At 37.6% G+C, this 19161-nt stretch overlaps 2 protein-coding genes across 3 annotated transcripts in view; one reads left to right on the plus strand and one right to left on the minus strand.

Annotated features, from left to right (window-relative positions):
- Positions 1-8864, plus strand: part of LOC121382111 (solute carrier family 28 member 3-like) — a 22447-nt gene extending 13583 nt beyond the window's left edge. For both annotated transcript variants that reach the window (XM_041511613.1, XM_041511612.1), the window contains exons 7-12: positions 257-382; positions 1378-1508; positions 1863-2031; positions 3094-3354; positions 4133-4313; positions 6943-8864. In XM_041511613.1, coding sequence (XP_041367547.1) covers positions 257-382; positions 1378-1508; positions 1863-2031; positions 3094-3354; positions 4133-4313; positions 6943-6965 — 891 coding nt within the window. In that variant the 3' untranslated portion in view covers positions 6966-8864. The remainder of the gene's footprint in view (positions 1-256; positions 383-1377; positions 1509-1862; positions 2032-3093; positions 3355-4132; positions 4314-6942) is intronic.
- A 1789-nt stretch (positions 8865-10653) lies between these two features.
- The window catches only part of LOC121380581 (polypeptide N-acetylgalactosaminyltransferase 5-like), a 51728-nt gene continuing 43220 nt past the window's right edge, over positions 10654-19161 (minus strand). The window contains exons 3-11 of the mRNA XM_041509460.1: positions 18580-18749; positions 17866-18030; positions 17124-17337; positions 16377-16494; positions 15240-15428; positions 14172-14306; positions 13419-13526; positions 12417-12536; positions 10654-10896 (exon numbers count right to left, since the gene is read on the minus strand). Of these exons, the coding sequence (XP_041365394.1) occupies positions 10744-10896; positions 12417-12536; positions 13419-13526; positions 14172-14306; positions 15240-15428; positions 16377-16494; positions 17124-17337; positions 17866-18030; positions 18580-18749 (1372 nt within the window). The 3' untranslated portion in view covers positions 10654-10743. The remainder of the gene's footprint in view (positions 10897-12416; positions 12537-13418; positions 13527-14171; positions 14307-15239; positions 15429-16376; positions 16495-17123; positions 17338-17865; positions 18031-18579; positions 18750-19161) is intronic.

Consider the following 19161-nt stretch of genomic DNA (forward strand, 5'->3'; position numbering starts at 1 on the left):
GAGTGGCTGTCCTCCTACAGACGAGGCACTAGATAGAGATTCATGGAATCAACCACTAGTTTGCCAAATGCCCATTGAACTCTCCATTGTGCAGAGATACCGTCTTGATCTCGGATAGCGGTTCTGTCGTTCAGATTCAAGAAACATTGTGAGACGATTTTCACGATTATCTGAATGACCAAAGATTTGATTAATTAATCAGTGTGCTCTAGTGGTGTCCTTAACAAAAACACAATTTTAACGATTGATTTTGTAGACTGAGAGTCCACTATTGATCCGCCCATTCATGCCGTACATGACAAAGTCGGAACTGCATGCGATTATGACCGGTGGATTCGCTACCGTCTCCGGCAGTGTACTGGGAGCCTACACAAGTTACGGGGTAAGTATAAGTTAGTAAGTATAGGTTAGACGTAGTGCACAGCGCACATTAAGTCTATCTCTATGTCCGCTAAAATCCATAGACGCTGACTGTCACATTACTCAAATGTATATATCTGAGGCAATAAAAACATGCTAAAACTTAATTGTTAAAACTGACAAATGGAAAGTCGTTCACACTTAATATATTATTATCTATTTGCTTTCCAGTAAGCTATTGCAGCATATGCTAAAAATACGAAGTAGAAACTTTTCCACAAAACTGGTATTTTCTGGAATGATTTCAAATTACTGTACCAACCAATCATCAGAGATTATCTGATATCTGTATTAAATGCTGACCAATCATAATAGATTATTTGATATCTTTATTAAACACCAACCAATCATCATAGATTATTTCCTATCTCTATTGAATATTAATTAATCATCAGGTATTGTTTTAACATCAAGGATTATGATATCTATTGGTATATTGCACATCAACCAATTGATCAGCGTATATTATATATTTGTATATAATTAAATTTCTGTTACATTCATTACAACGTAACGTCATCCGATTGGTCCAGACGTAGCAACGGGAGTTTGTTAATTTTTCAATGAACGTAAAAATTACGTCGTCAGGGAACGTCATATGTGATGACGTCATTTTATATGGGCATGTTGTCTTAATGAGCGTTATTGTTTATGGATAAAAAATAAGTCAAAATAAAGTATGACGTTTTAGTGTTATTATTAGCATGTATCATTCAAATTTAATTATAAGTATTGTCTGTTATTTCTTTTACGTTCATCTGGGTATGAACAAACAAAATCATCCGCAAACTTATGTGAGAACGGCTTCGCCGATTCACACAGTTTGCGGATGATTTTTTTTTGTTCATACCCCGATGAACGTAAAAGAAACAACAGACAATTCTTAAATCATACATTATTTGATATCTCTATTAACTATCAACCAATCATCATGGGTTATTCGATATATGCTTTTAGGTGCCAGCCAATCATTTGCTATCAGCGTCTGTGATGTCCGCCCCAGCAGCCCTTGCGATGTCTAAACTGTTCTGTCCCGCTACCGAGAAAACCGAGGTAGACGAACAGGCTGTGTACAAGATGCAGAAAGGGTGATAACTCTTTTGAAAAAACACTTCTACGTCATAAAATTGACCATAAACTAGTCACTAGGCACTGGGCACAGATTCATAGAATCAACCACTATTTTGTGAAACGCCTATTCGTCTCTGCATTGTACAGATATACGGCCCAGACAATGTATTACGGTTTTGTCGTTCAGATTGTCATATCACTTTTATACATTTTATCACAACGATATGAAACGAATTTATGTATAACAGTTTGTTTTTTTACTTTATTTTACTTTAAATGCAAATTTTATGTCTCATGAATATATGTCGTATCTTCTTATTTATTACTGCCGTGTAGTGGAATTGACGTAAACGTTAACCATGACATTGCAGGTCTCACCGGAACGTGATCGAGGCTGCCTCTGACGGCGCGTCCACGGCCATTAAACTGGTGGCCAACGTCGCCGTCAACGTCATGGCGTTTCTGGCTATACTGGCCTTCGTTAATGGTACGTTGACGTGGTTTGGCGACAGAGTTGGAATCGAAGGACTGTCGTTTGAAGTGAGTACCAGTCAATTTGGCTATTTCCATTAAAACTTAAATTTGGCTTAATGCTCCGGTCAACAAAAATATATCTTGAGCTATTATTTTAATCATATCAATTTAAAGCGGCTGGCCCTAATTATTTATGCATTGTAAAATATGTTTGGCAATTACATGTATAGCTTTTAAACTTACAACGTTTACTTTATATTATCAGTTTTGGCAAACCCAGCGTGTTTCTGGTCGTCTTGGTAACGCAGATCTCTGAAACTTTTTATGGGACCAAAGTCGTAGACGGTCAGGTCCAACTCCGACCGTCTGCAACTGGTTCCCATAAAACACGTTTTGGTGTGCGCGTTGATCTGCATCGGTCTGGCGACTGATGGTGACATATGTTGAGGATACCTGGCGTAATAGTACTTCAATTTTGTTTTGACTGAATATCCATGGCAAATGAGCAATGATATAACCATCAAGATTCACAGATATTACTTTTGAGAAAATAAACGCGAATACTCGTCAAAAAACATAAATTCCATTATAACAGTCAAAATTGATTGGACATAAACATGAATTGCATTATAACCGTAAATACTGAGGAATGTTATGTTATACAATAAAAATTCCATTATAACCATTAAAGACTGCTTACTGTGAAGACTGATGGATATATACGCTAAAGACAAATTTCGTCATTATCTTAAAGGTTGAATCTTATATTTGTTAAAAACGTAAATTCCTCCGTTTTGTACCGAGAGGACCGACGAATATACCCTCAAAAATATATAAATTGCATTATAGATGCTTTTTATGGTACGCAAACTTTCAATGTTTTGTTTTGTCATTAAAGGGACATTCCTGAGTTTGCTGCATTGTAAGATTTTTTCGACTAATAACATATTTCTACGATTAAACTTACAAATATTAGAACGATCAGAAACACGTTTAATATACAGTCACTAATATTGTATGTAGAAAAATATATTTGATATGTAATTACAATCGTTAAAAAGTCTCTGTTATTCGATAACATCTTAAAAATTGCAGCAAACTCAGGAATGTCCATTTAACGTTTTTCAGCTTATCTGTTCGTACGTGTTTTACCCCATCGCTTACACCATGGGTGTGGACCCGGTCGACTGTCGGCGGGTGGCCAAGCTGATTGGCTTCAAGACGTTCACGAACGAGTTTGTGGCCTACATCGAGATGGGCAAGCTGTTAGATAACGGGAAGGTATTCAATAACTACACGCTGGGCTTGAACAACACCAACTGGCACCTCAGCGACATGGACGTCGTCCTGGACGACTGGAACGTGACGCTAGCTGGAGGATACCTCCTGGTGGGTACTGTTATGCTAGGATCAGACTGTCAACTGGCACGACGAAGTTGGCCAACTCGACGGTTGCGTTGTAGTTTCCCCAACTGCCAACTTAAGATTAACAACTTAGCGGTTGTAGAATGTGTATACAACGAGAATCGAGTTGTAAGAGTGCTCAGACTAACAAATGGACAGTCGTAGAAGTCGTGACAGCAGAAAGTTGACCAACTTCATCGTGACATGCGTGACAGTCTGACCTTAGCATTATTCATTTTTTTCTGGTGGTATGAGTGGGTTTTTTTGTTTTTTTAAAAACAATTAATTTGAAAAAATTAATTTCCAACATAAATATGGTCCTCGAAAAATGGGTACAATACTTCTAAGAGAAACTTAGTTTCATGAGGATATCCGTAAACTATTTTAACACACACAGATGTAAATATACAGTATTTGATCCACGGAATTTAATGTAAACCGTGTTGGTGGTTTTCTACCACCCATCACCCACCCTCGTTGACATGTATATTTAGTTGTAGTTTCAACATTTGTTGTTGTTTTGTTTTTCGCTTTGTTCTGTTTCTTGATGGGTTGGAACTTGGTTAGCTGGTTATATATTGAAGGTTTTATTTTGTTTTGTATGTGTGTGTGCATGCATGCCTTGCGTGTATGTGTGTTTGTTTTGTGTTTGCTTTGTTCTTGTTGTTGCATGTTGAGAGTTGATGAGAACTTGGTTAGCTGGACAAATGTTGAGGACTTCTAATACAGTGTTTATATTGGTGTTTGTTTGTTGTGGTTGCAGCCTCGTTCTGAGGTGATATCGACGTACGCCCTATGCGGCTTCTCGAACCTCGGCTCCATGGGGATCCAGCTGGGAGGTCTGGGCGCCATGGCTCCGAGCCGCAAGTCAGACATGAGCGACCTCGTCCTCAGGGCCATGATCGCCGGCAACGTGGCCTGCTTCATGACGGCCTGCATATCAGGTAACTCTTACTTACCTGTGACCACCTGTATATCAGGTAAATCTTAATTACCTGTGACTACCTGTATATCAGGTAAATCTTACTTACTTGTGACCACCTGTATATCAGGTAACTCTTACTTACCTGTGACCACCTGTATATCAGGTAACTCTTACTTACCTGTGACCACCTGTATATCAGGTAACTCTTACTTACCTGTGACCACCTGTATATCAGGTAACTCTTACTTACCTGTGACCACCTGTATATCAGGTAACTCTTGCTTACCTGTGACCACCTGTATATCAGGTAACTCTTGCTTACCTGTGACCACCTGTATATCAGGTAACTCTTACTTACCTGTGACTACCTGTATATCAGGTAACTCTTACTTACCTGTGACCACCTGTATATCAGGTAAATTTTAATTACCTGTGACCACCTGTATATCAGGTAAATCTTACTTACCTGTGACCACCTGCATGTCAGGTAAATCTTACTTACCTGTGACTACCTGTATGTCAGGTAAATCTTACTTATCTGTGACCACCTGTAGATCAGATAAATCACTTACCTGTGACCATCTGTATATTAGGTCAATCTTACTTACCTTGTGACCACCTGTATATCAGGTAAATCTTAATTACCTGTGACCACCTGTATATCAGGTAAATCTTAATTACCTGTGACTACCTGTATATCAGGTAAATCTTACTTACCTGTGACCACCTGTATATCAGGTAAAATTTTACTTACCTATGACTACCTGTATATCAGGTAATTCTTACTTACCTGTGACCACCTGTATATCAGGTAAATCTTACTTTCCTGTGACCACCTGTATATCAGGTAAATCTTACTTTCCTGTGACCACCTGTATATCAGGTAAATCTTACTTTCCTGTGACCACCTGTATATCAGGTAAATCTTACTTACCTGTGACTGCCTGTATATCAGGTAAATCATACCTGTTGTATACTGAATGCCAAGAAAAATGCAAATGTAATTTTTAGCTTGACTTTTTTACATTTATTTTTATTCGTTTAGTTGTAATACGAGTTGCAAACACCATGCTCTTTTGGGCCCAATTTCATAAAACATTGTAAGCCTGGTTTTGAACGAAAACGTAAATTCACGACTAAACCATAATTCGTATTACTGTTAATAGTACAACAAATATAGTTTGATTTCATTTTCTTTCGTCCTTAAAGTGCTCCATCATCCTTAAAGGCATACTGTCACAGACCATTCATCTATTAAATGGCCCAACGAAGTATTACCTGAGAAAATATGTATTTGATTTGTCCCTAAATGTACATTATTCAACCATCTACATAACCATCATATTCCACCTATTAATGATATTTATTAAAAATAATTTAATTATGGCGATGATCCATAATTCAAAAACTAAAATTACCGAGAGGGTTGACATGGATTTCACTCCATCATGGTTCACTTAAGGTGATGCTATAACCAGATATGGTTTCCAAACATTGATGCAATTTTCATTTATTATCCATTTTTAGAGAAATAAGATAATTAAATCCGTGACTGTATGCCTTTAATGATTTAATGTTTTGCGTTAAATAGATGCCAAACACGTGTAAACGTATGACCGATATAACTGCTGGTCGCAGACGTAAACTTACGAACTTCTGGCTCTTATACATTTTATTGTTGTAAGATGCGGTTATTTTGATCATCTCAAGAGATATACGTGTAGCCGATTCTTAAAATATTCACATAATGACTGAAACTTTAATACATCCATATGAATAGAACAGGATGTAGCTCAGTGGAAGAGCGGTCACTTGATGTGCAATGGGTTGTAGGATCGATACTTCTCTATGGCTTTATTGGTTGTTTATCCCAACCCCGTTCAGTGTTGAAATACCGTTAAAGGGACATTCCTGAATTTGCTGCAATTTTTAATATGTTATCGCCTAACAGACTTGTTAACGATTGTAATTATATATCAAATATATTTTTCTGCATAAAATATTAGTGGCTGCATATTAAACGTGTTTCTGATCGTTCTAATATTTGTACTAGGTTTAATTTCATTTTATTTCCTAAAATATATTTTTGTCGTACGTACGAAATTATTTGAAGACAAAATCCAGTTTGGGCTTCTTACACATATTAAGACGACCAGAAACACATTGAATACACAGACACTGATATTCTAAGCAAGAACATATATTTAATATGTAGGTTTAATCGTAGAAGTATTATATTTTTAGGAAACATCTTACAATGCAGCAAACTCAGGAATGTCCCTTTAAGTTAGCCGTCAAATAACCGTAGTTTTATTTGTTTTGAGATATTTTATTGATCAGAAAAAATTCAAAAGGATTTCACAACAGTGCTCTCCTAAACAAGATGGACATCAGACAATAATCAGTATTCATAATCATATATAAAACATAATAACATAATATCCAATGGCATAAAGTATTTAACATAATTAATATTTATTAATATATAGTAATAGAAGGTAGAGAGTAGATAGAATAGAAATGGAATAGTCGAGAAAAAGTATGATAGTGATTATCCTGTTGTTGTAGCTAAACCTTATATGGAGCAGTAAAAATCGGTAGTTTTAACTTGTGCTGAGGTGTTATTAAATAAGTATTCCTTTCCACAGGATTGTTTTACGAAGAATTTTGAAGGAATATCCGGTCTCACACGAAGAAAGACGAAAGATACACGATGGTCTACAAAACAGCGGGTTGGCGCCCTCTGACATGGACGTGATAACAATGACTGTTGTTAGATCTTTTGACGGAGAACTAAAGTGAGAGTGACAACTGGCCAGTAGCGTGTGCTTTTAATAATTACAGGGGCAAGGAACTTTCTACTACACCCTGTAACAGACTCCATTTTAAATGTGGTTGGGTTTGTTTTGTTTTTTGTTGGGTTTTGTTTTGGGGTGGGTGGGTTTTATTATTTGTTGTTGTTGTTTTGTCAGTAATTCCAGTTTGGCATGACATAAAAGAAAACGTGTTTTAAAAATAACACATGAAAACATTGGTGAAGATGTAAACTAAACAGCAATACTCACTCACAGTGCACAAGGTCGTCTGCTCATGGACTTTGAAATTGTATTTGCTATAATCTTTTGGGATAATGCATCCCATACAAAACGGATCTCCATCTAGTAGAGCCAGATTAAAGGATCTGTCCTGAGTTTGCTGCCGCTGTAAGATGTTTCTTTGTAACGACTAAAATTACATTTCAAATAAATGTTCCTGCTTAGAACATCAGCCTGTTTATTACCCATATGGTTAAAACAATATCCTGGTACCTATCAAATTGATACGTCCCACTAGAACGCAAACACTTCGACGTTCTCGATTGGCAGACTATAACCTTAAAGGAACGTCAACTAAACGAGTTGAATGAAATAAATTAAGATCGATATTATGGGTAAAAAATAGGATATTAAAGTCGCTACCATTTCGTATCATGTTTATGTCCCTCGTGAAATAATTTTCGTTATCACTCGCTAAAACTCGTGACAACTGAAAATTGTTTCACTCAGGACATAAATATGATATGAAATGGAAGCTCGTTTAATGTCTTATAAATAAATATCCAGTGTGCTTCTGATCATCCTAGCGTTTGTAGTAGCTTAAATTTTAATTCCTAATATACGTGTATATTTTTCATGTACATGTATACGAAATTATTGGGAGATGAAATATGAAACACATTACATATACACACACCGATATTCTAAACAAGAACATACATTGCACGTCATCGTTGCAGTTAGAAAGGCTCTACTAGTCGGGAACATGTTACAATACCAGCAAACTCGGGACAGTCTTTTTAAGAAAATAATAATCACACAGTGTTTTGCAGAATTAATTAACAATGGAGTCTGGTTTGGGGTATAAGTGTTCAAGGTGTTGGCGGCTACCTAAGTCGTACATATTCGTCACACATAATGGTGCATTCATAATTAACATTAACAGTAGTCTCCATTACCTAACTGATGAACATATACCAAGGGCGGACCCAGGAAACATTTTAGGGAGGGGACCAATGGCAAAATGGCACATGGAGCAACTCCCTAAAAAGGGCACTTCAATGAAAATTGTAAACATATTGTTAAAAAAGGAGCACTTTTATTTTTAGGGGGAGGGACAGGTCCCCCTGGTCCCCTCCCTTGGATCTGCCCCTGAATACCGGTGTTGTAACAAAATTGTACGCACTACCAGTGTCGTACAGAAGTTGTCAATTTGACATCTTTTTTTCTTTGCGCCAACAGAATGTCTCATTTCATCCACAGTGATACACAGTTCAATGTATAGTTTACTGACACACTTATTAGTAAAGTATATTTTGGAATTTATATACAGTGAACCTCGCGAACGTTTCCTTATATCTGATCTAACTTTCGTTCAGTCAGATACCGGGAAAATTAGCTCGTTTCGTAAAAATCATATCTAACGAAAAGGAGTGTAGTATTCAATATCACGGGCGTAGGAAGGTGCCAAGAAGTGTCTGTGTGTGTGTGGGAGGGGGGTGTGGGGGGGGGGGGGGGCACACACACACACACATGCATGTATAAATATATACTCTTTAAAAAAGTAGGGGAACATGAAATATTAATGTTAATATCAACTATTAGACCGAGCATACGTTTTGACCACAGACATCCCAGTAAAGAACGTTCAGGTCTGTTTATCAACACACCAAAACACATTCCATAGTTTGCACGTACATCACGCAGTTGCCCCGTACACGTGCGTGAGGTGTCATTCTCGATTTTGACATTTTTCAAGAAGGTTCATTAATCAGTGTGGAACATTATTTCTGTCAATCTTTTTCATTCTGTTGATCATACATGTGTTATTGTTTTGTTTTTAGTCATTTTTATTGTTTGAATTTGCGATTTACTGATACAAAAACGTCAACTTTCAAATTTCACTTCTGACCCCAATCGTCCTTCAAGATCTTTGGTGGTCATAAAACCTACTGTAATACTGAATTACTGGTTGTAATGTTTGCCCAATTAATTCACTATTATATAAACCTGCGCCAGTGTATATAAACATTTTGTATAAGAGTTTTGCATACGTTTCATGTTGTTATATATATACCTATTATTAACATACAAGTCATATTTAATATTGTTAATATACACATTGTTTTTAATGGTCATATTTAATATTTAATCATGGGTTTGTAGATTTTGTATCATCGACGTTTGTAAATATTGTTTTCCTATACGTAGTCATAGCGTGTCAGTTACTACACAGAACTTATCAATTGTGGTTATTATAATATTATTAAATGTACATGTATATATAATATACAATCCATATTAATAATATGCTTAAAGGCATACTGTCACGGATTTAAGGACCTTATTTCTCTAAAAATGGATGATAAATAAAAAAATTACATTAATTGTTGGAAACCAAATCAGCTATCGATCACCTTAACTGAACCATGACGAAGTGAAATCCATGTCAACCCTCTCGACAATTTTAGTTTTTGAATTATGGACCATTGCAATAATTCAATTAGTTTTACAAAATATCATCAATAAATGGAGTATGGTGGTTATGAAGACGGTTGAATAAAGTACATTTAGGGACAAATCAAATTATTTTTGTTCCAGTAATACTTTATTAGACCATTAAATAGGTCAGTGGTCTGTGACAATATGCCTTTAACACATATCGAGTGATTAGAAATGTCCCCTTTTTGAAGTTCAACAGAAATAAAAGTATGCTGGACAGAACATTGGAATCTTTCACGCAACCAGTTTATTATGTTATGTTTGTATAGTTAAATTTTCACTTTAATGTTACCACTGTTCATCTTCAAAAAGTGGGACATTTAAAAAAAGAAGGAAGGAAGGAAATATTTTATTTAACGACGCACTCAACACATTTTATTTACGGTTATATGGCGTCAGACATATGATTAAGGACCACACATATATTGAGAGAGGAAACCCGCTGTCGCCAATTCATGGGCTACTCTTTTCGATTAACAGCAAGGGATATTTTATATGCACCACCCCACAGACAGGGTAGTACATACCACGGCCTTTGATATACCAGTCGTGGTGCACTGTCTGGAACGAAAAATAGCCCAATGGGCCCACCGACGGAGATCGATCCCAGACCGACCGCGCATCGAGCGGACGCTTTACCACTGGGTTACGTCCCGCCCCATTTAAAAAAAGAAGACTATTTTGTCGTGAGAACGCAAATAAAGGGTTAATTTTAAATAGAAGTTGGGTTATACTTAGACAAAATTGTGTTTTTACCAAACAAGCCGAACTTCTGTGAATTTATTTGAACTACTTGATTTCAAATAACAGAATATCGAGCTGTTCCAGACAAGTTGTATATTTATTTGAACTTATTTTGACAACCAAAAAAACCCAACAACAACAAAACAACAAACAATCCAGATGTCTGTTTCAGTCTGTGTTGTGGTGGTCAAGTGTAATTGTTCTTCTGTCCCACAACCACTTGGTCCACGCACTGTGGTCACACCGCACAACTACCACAGACATCTGACCACTGGTCAAGCCAAGACACCGGCCGGTCGCCGTGTGAACGATGTTGTTGTCCTGAATATAAAACATGGAGACACCAGTGAAAAGGTGTATATAAAAATATCTTCCTTCTAATGGAAAATGTGGTGAGTACACGACTATATATCAGAATTACCAAAATATTTGACACCCAGTAGCCGATGATTAAAATAAATCAATGTGCTCTAGTGGTGTTGTTAAACAAAACAAACTATAACGATGAAAACATATTAATACGATCAAACCATTTTAGCTTTGTACTGGTATTATCATCATATGATGAAACAAATTACAAAAAAAATATGGTTAAAAACATAATTATTAAAGAACTGGCCTTTGGCGAAGAAATAGTAGTCCTGTTATATGTAAATAAATAATTAATACAAATCAGTCGTCAGTGTAATACCAAAAAAGAAAAAACAAGAAAAGGTGAACGACTCTAGTGTAAAAAGAAGGGTGACTAGAGGGGAGAAATCAAGTTCAACATGAACCAAGAGGGATCGAACATTTCATGTCGAGAAATCTTCTTTTTTCTTCTTCTGTATATCGAAAGTATTCTTTTAAAAACCTAATGTTTTGTCATAGGAACTGTGTATATATGTATTAAATTTTACAAATTATATACGTTGTCATTATTTTCTATCAGAAAGAAGAGAGAGGACCACTTGCTTCCCCCACCCCGATCAATTTCAGAGATATACAAAATTAAACTGGTTATCTATTTTCCACATAGTACGATGACTTTAAAAGCATACTGTCACAGATTTAAGGACCTTATTTCTTTAAAAATGAATAATAAATTAAAATTACATTAATTTTTACAGACCAAACCTAGCTATTACATCACTTTAACTACACTATGATGGAGTGAAATCCATGTCAACCCTCTCAGCAGTGTTAGTTTTTGAATTATGGACCACTGCCATAATTCAATTATTCTTACAAAATATCATTTATAAGTGGAGTATGGTGGTTACATAGATGGTTGAATAAAGTACATTTAGGGACAAATCAAATATATATATTTTTAAGTAATACTTTGTTAGCCCATGTAATAGGTCAGTGGTCTGTGACAATATGCGTTTCAGTCATACATGTCCAATTAAACCACATAAGCTATTAGAAGCTTAAATTAATTTATTTGCAATAGTCGGTCTGTTGTCGTATGACTAAAGTTCAGGTTCATAGCTTTCGTGGGACATGGGACATGTCCAATGTTTTTCTTTTTTTCCACTGCAGTACTGCGTAGTTACATTAACACAAGCTACTGCTATGGAGACTATTTTATTTTGAATTTTAATATTCCTTCAACACTAACTATTTTATATAATTTTTTAATATATTAATCAGAAACTTAGCAAATGTCAACTAAAGTTAACAGCAGTCTATAATATAAAAATTTAAATATATTTATCGGAAATCTTGCAAATGTCTGCTAACGATAACAGAAGACTCTACTATTTAATTATAATGTATAACTTTGAATATATTGATTAGAAACCTATCAAATGTCTGCTAATGGTATCAGCTTTCTGTACTACTGAAGCACATTGTACCTCTGTATACATCCACGTCCCCGCCGATGTACAGCGTGTCACTACGAGCCACTGTTTGCCGTCGTAGTCAAGGCAGCCATCGTCGCGTCGAATCGTCTGCTCTTTCGTCAACGTGAAATGCTTCAATTAAAAAAATATTTTAAAATCTTAATAATGTGTTATGATATAAACCAATAGGCTTTCTATTTTCTACCACCATTCCCACCACCACCACCACCACCACTACTAAACCTGCTGCTACTATATTTACAATAATACTAGGTATAAATACAGAAAAGTCTCTTTGGTTCGAACTCGGAAGGGTCGATTACACCGCAACGCTCGAACCAAAAACGAAGTCACGAGTTACACTTACAAGATGTTGACCGAATGGTTAGGTCGAACTATCTAATGGGTCGAACACTTTCTCGAGCACCGACGGAGTTCGAGCCAACGAGATTCAACTATATTATATTTTGTAACATTTATTTTCTAAAAATAGCAAATTATTAGTGCAAGTGCGTCCATTTTTCTGAGATGACCCAGTAGAAAAATATACCGGAAGTAAGATTCTGGTATGAGTCCACGGGAAAATACGAGATTTCTGTTGTATAGCCCAAATACTCTGATGATAAGAGACACTAGACGGACATTTGGACAGTTGTTAGCACTCTCGTACCACCAGAGACCAATCTATATAAATTCTGCGCAATCGCTGCCTACTAAACGGTAGTAAAAGATTTCCGCTCTAATACAACAACAATACTCTGTTTGACGTTAAATACCTTTACATTGATCATTTGCGAGCTCTCTGATAAAAATTGTTTACATATTAATCACTAATACACACACTACAGGAAGAAACATGTTAATAACTGTCCATATGTCAGTCTATACTCCGGCTACACTACGCCGTGTATGATGCGGGTAATTTGCAACGTATTACGGCTGGTTGATTAATTATATTTAGTTTAAACCTATATTAACAATACCAGTAGTACCCCAAGGACACATTGACCATACCTGTATAAGCGCCTGCTTGCTGCACTGCGCGACGCCAACACGTTTACCATAGTCAGTTCTGTGGACCGGACTTTGTACGCACAGTTTCTTTATCCTCACATTCCTTATCTAAAGACAGAATGTGAGTTTATATTCCACTTGGTTTAACGGTCCAGCCAACTGTTTATCTCAGTAGACAATTTTAGCATCAGTCGTGAACTCTTTTAAAAAATATAGAACAGTTACTGTCTATGAACAGCATCACGATCTATAATAATAATAATACATGTATATGTATTATTCATGAATACATTATGACCTATAGTAATCATATTTCTGCATACCAATCGTCCATCAAATAAAATTAAACACCACCCGTAAAATATGTAGGAATGTAACCATTCTTGAAATCTGATCGACATATACATAATACATAATCAGGGCCGTATATCTACACAATGTAGAGTCGAATAAGCATTTGGCAAACTAGTGGTTGATTCTATGAATCTCTATCCAATGCCTCGTCTATAGTATCAACTTAACAAGTATCCCCCAACCCCACCCCCCAAAAAACCCCAATCCACAAATCCAATCCAGACTTTAAAACCTGTAGTATAGCTATACAATGTCAATACATTATGTCAAAATCCGCCGTGCATAAAGCTAATCAAGCTGCCCCCCCCCCCCCCCCACACACACACTCCCCACCATCCCCAACCTACCACGTCTGGACCGGTTCCAGACTTGTATAAAATGAACGTAGTATTTGCAAACCTGTCCGGAAGCACTACCTCCCGTTGGGATGTAAAGTTCTGGATACACGGTTTCCACGTACCAGTGAAAAGACCTGCACCCTAGAGACTTTCGAAGATCCTTCCTCTTTGACACATCTCCGAAATCTAGCTCCTTCTACAAAATTGATGAAATACGTGGATTTATCTTTTCAGTCAGTCATTACTTATTCTGGTGACATTTCACAACTTTATGTACGAAATCATTAAAAAAAAAACCCCACTCCTGAGTGTTTGCATATGCGTAATATAATAATCAATGATTCTTTTAGCAGGAAATCCTTCATTGGCCATTAGCAAAAAAAACCCCGTTTCATTGGATTTAAATTCAAATAATTATATGAAATGATTTACTAGAGTAATTATATACATTTCAGTTTAAAAGTTGATTTATATTAATCCCTATCTAGTGCCTCGTCTATAGGATGGCAGCCACTACAGAAGAGATCTTTTACTTGAGATTTCATCCCTCTTGCACCGCCAAAAGAGGACTGCCACTCCCAGACTAGTTTACTAAATCAAAACTAGCACCAGACAGAGCTAATTGTAATAAGTAAAGCTGTGATGACATGAATCCACAAATCACTGTCATAACAGTGGTGATTTCCAATGTTTCGCGAAACATAAGTATATCCAGGGGAATAGCGTGATCTGGACCGGGGGGGGGGGGGGGGGGGGGGGGTTCGAATATGAACCAAGTGGACCCTTTTTCTATTTGTTTTTGCACCACCAAAAACTCCATATGTATAAACCTGTATTAAAGCGGACCATTTGCTTCAGCCTACGCCCCTGATATCCAGCCCCACCAGTGGCACCCGTCATGATTACTGCCACACAGCTGTCAAGTCTGTTACGTCATCTAAAACGATGAAAACATAATAAATGCCCAAGAGTTTCACCAAAGAGATGAAAATGTATGCACAAGTTCAAAATATGGAATAGCACCAGCTATCATTTTGGTCAGTGATGCATCATATTTAGCAGATATAGCCTTCAATCGTCTACCATAAAAAAAAAACCCCAGTAACCTCGAACACAAAACAACACTCGCCTGTCTGTTAAATATCCTGTCGTGGTACAAGACTTTGTATTCATCCATCCATACCTCGGCGACTCTCAGGCAGTTCTTAGACAGAAGGTCAGGGTCGTCGGTGCCCCAGCTCCATGGAGCCATGTATCGGAACAAGTGCGCTACATGCGAACAAGGAACCACTTCGATTCGCCCACCACACATCCAAATCTGAATAATTGGAAATGTAAGAAACGGATCTGGAGTAACCACATATGCGTGTACAGGTGTTCTTTCTTTACACCCCTGCGTGTGCTGTAACCTCACCGTGGTGCAGGGGTGTAACATTCTCTTTGAGAATGGCCAATACAGCACAAAATTGAAGTTTTGAATAAGATTCAGTATCCGTAAAATTCTGTGATATTTGTGTTTTTGCACAGTTCTTTACACTGTTTTTGTTTAAGTCTTGAATTTTTATATTGATGTTGATCATTACTTTATTTATTTGCATTACCATAGTTTGACACCCAATAGCCGATGTATTTTTCGTGCTGGGGTGTCGTTAAACATTCATTCATTCATTCATTCTTTCTTTACACGGTTGACAATCATTTTGTCCAAAACGAGTACAGTGTATGGTGCTTTGCCATCTTTCCTTGCCAAAGGGTTAAAATATTCGCTGGAATATGCATATAGTGTTCGGTATCAAGGAAAACAGTTCCGTACCTAGACTAAAATAATTTTGGTGGCCTTCCGATAGGCAGAACAAAACAAATCGGGGTACAGCACGAGACATTTCTCCATGCAGTCAAAAAGAACACTTTCAAACTAAAAAATATACCCAGTAGTATTTTTAGAAGGTGCAACTACCTCCTTGTCTACCCCCACTTATTACGGCCTTGGGAAATACCCTTACTCTGATTGCGTAAAATCCTCTGCTTGTAAAACTGAAAGAAAGGAATTACCCTTCCACAAAATATGAAGAGTTTAATATCATGGTGACGTCGTACATATTGGATGCAGCTGTTTAAGACTCTAGTATGAGTCTAGTCTTTAAAGCCATTTTTTTACAAACATGGGCCCGGTCATGATGTGCGAGTCCGACAGACACTTGGCCAATGGAACACGAAGGTAATGCTCATGAAAGGGGAATATGTTGACTATGTAGACTGGACAAACCTTAAAGGAGAGTTCGATGTTCTCACATCCCCATATTCTGAGATCCGGATCATACATGCCGAGGTGAAGGAACGTCGCCTTGGAGACCGCAAAACAACAGCCGAGGTGGGTCGGTGACCTACGAGTGAATGAATGAGGGAGTGAGTGTTAATGAGTGAATAGATGAATGGATGAATGGACGAATGAATGACTGGATGCGTGGATAGATGAATAGATATCCAAGTGAATGATTGACTGCGCCAGTCAAGCAATGGACTGATATCTGGATGTCTAGATGGTTGGGTGAATGAATGAATGAATCCAGTAACATGTGTCCTACACAGGCACAATAGACCACTGAGATGCGTCTCTCGTGTTTCCCTAGCTTGTTTTAGCATGCTGCAGCACCATATTTCAATAATTTAGCGTCATCTTGTGTTAATCAACGCCATGCTGCCCTGGGATTAAACAAACCTTTTTCAATAATTAATTAAAAAATTGCCTTTATAAAACACTCAATTTTTTAATTAATGAAATATACTTGTTTTATATTTTGTCATTCATGTATTACACAACCACATTAATTACTTTTTTTCCTCTTTTTTTTTGTGTTTAATGAAAAAACACTGCTCAGAAAATGGTAAAAATGTCCCCAAAGTGTTTAGTCTGCCAAATTTGTAAAGAACACTAGTCTCCATATTGCAGTTACATGTATATTAGGCCTAACATCAGTCTCTACAGCGTCATCCAAGACCAGTACCCGCTTACCACATTGGATTAAGCATATCGCCACGTCTCCGGTTGTCGGTCTGGGACTGGGGGATCCAGTTGAAGTACAGATCGAGGTCCATCCCCCCTCTCATGGCTTGATCCCCTGGAATCACGGTGTACTGGAAGGAGCTGCTGTTGATGTAGTCAGTGGCAGGCACCGCAAGGATTCTGTCGTCTGCTCGGATCCTTTCCAGTAACGGTTCCAACCACACTGAGTCCAATTCAAAAGTATTAAATAGACCTCGGTAAAATACAATCCTCAGCAAACTAGGCCTATTTTGAAAGTTAATCAGTGGTAGAGAGAACATATAGAACATTCTTGTCATCTTGACTGCTTACATTTTGTAAACGTGTGTACTCATCGAATTACCGAATGGTGGTGATGAGAGTTGTAACAACATATTCTACCTGTCCTCTCTCCCTTCCCCTCGCTCATCTCTCTCTCTCTCTCTCTCTCTCTCTCTCTCTCTCTCTCTCTCTCTCTCTCTATCTCTATATATATATATATATATTGCTCTCTCTCTCTCTCTCTCTCTCTCTCTCTCTCTCTCTCTCTCTCTCTCTCTCTATATATATATATATATATATATATATATTTCTCTCTCTCTCTCTCTCTCTCTCTCTCTCTCTCTCTCTCTCTCTCTCTCTCTCTCTCTCTCTCTCTCTCTCTCTCTCTCTCTACGTCTGTCTCTATCTCTTCTAGCTGAAGTAGATGTTCTCAGATGTTCACAGGACTTACTCTGTGCTACCTCACAATGAGAGTCAAGGAAGACACAGACCCGCCCCGTGACCGCCAGACAGCCCTTGTTTCTGGACACCATCAGGCCGACTCGAGCGCTCATCCTAACAACCTTCACCTTGTCCAGGAGAAGGACGTAGTCATCCAACGGCCTGCCCAGGTCAGCTGGAAGACAAAACTGAATAAATGTACGTACCTGTATCAGACAGAGACATAAAGGGAGAGAGAGAGAGAGAGAGAGAGAGAGAGAGAGAGAGAGAGAGAGAGAGAGAGAGAGAGAGAGAGAGAGAGAGAGAGAGAGAGAGAGAGAGAGAGAGAGAGAGATATTCAGACTGACATGGGGTAACCGATTTAGTCGGGTATGATAACGTTTTATGGCTTTTAGGCCTACCTTATAAACAGATAATACATGTATATGATCTGAAGACTATTCTAAAAGAAGAAGGAAAAACTGTTGCTGTTTGGCATGGGCCCATCATTATTTTCACTGAACTACATTTCCTTGAATGACATTTTGGTAACTGTTGGAGATCAAGTAGCCTATCGAGGCGTGTTTTCGTCACTTTCAGATTCAAACCCACTTACGTAGTCCTGGTATGCTGATGTAGACAATACTAAAAGAATTTAAATTCCATACTCAAATTACGCACGGCTGACATTACGCTACGCCGCGTCTACGCTATAATCCATCTCCGGCATCATAAGAATACGTACGAAGTGTGGACGCATCATCCACCAGAATGACGTCAGAGAGCAGACGACTGGGCGTGTTGTCAAGGATACTGTGCACGGTCCGAAGCAACACGCTCCAAGCTTCGTTGTGGAATATGATCACGACACCAGTAGAGTGAAGAGAATCAGTGTCATATGTTCGTTCCAGACATCTGGAAAGGACACAATGCAAGACACTAAAAAAAAATGCACTGACCATATAACCTTGGTTTACTTTATACTTCCAATATTTTTATTAGGCAATTTATGTTCAGCTAAATGCAGGGTTGGTGGGGGTTTTTTGTGTGTTTTTTTTAGTGTGTGTGTGTGTGTGTGTGTGTGTGTGTGTGTGTGGTATAGATAGTAGTATCCGATAGCGCTGTCATCTATTACAATATGTAACAACCTTGACCTTTGGAATAAAACTAATGTTGTTGGCGCCATTATATGTGTCAGTTATCACATGGTGTCAGAGGGTTGTTTTTTGGTGTTTTTGTTTACCTTTAATTACTCATTAGCCTAAATATAAACGTTTGCTTAAATATGTTGGGAAATCCAGCGTGCCTCTGGTAGTGCAGTTGTTTG

The sequence above is a fragment of the Gigantopelta aegis genome, chromosome 9 (assembly GCF_016097555.1).
Source record: "Gigantopelta aegis isolate Gae_Host chromosome 9, Gae_host_genome, whole genome shotgun sequence".
NCBI classification, from domain to species: domain Eukaryota; kingdom Metazoa; phylum Mollusca; class Gastropoda; order Neomphalida; family Peltospiridae; genus Gigantopelta; species Gigantopelta aegis.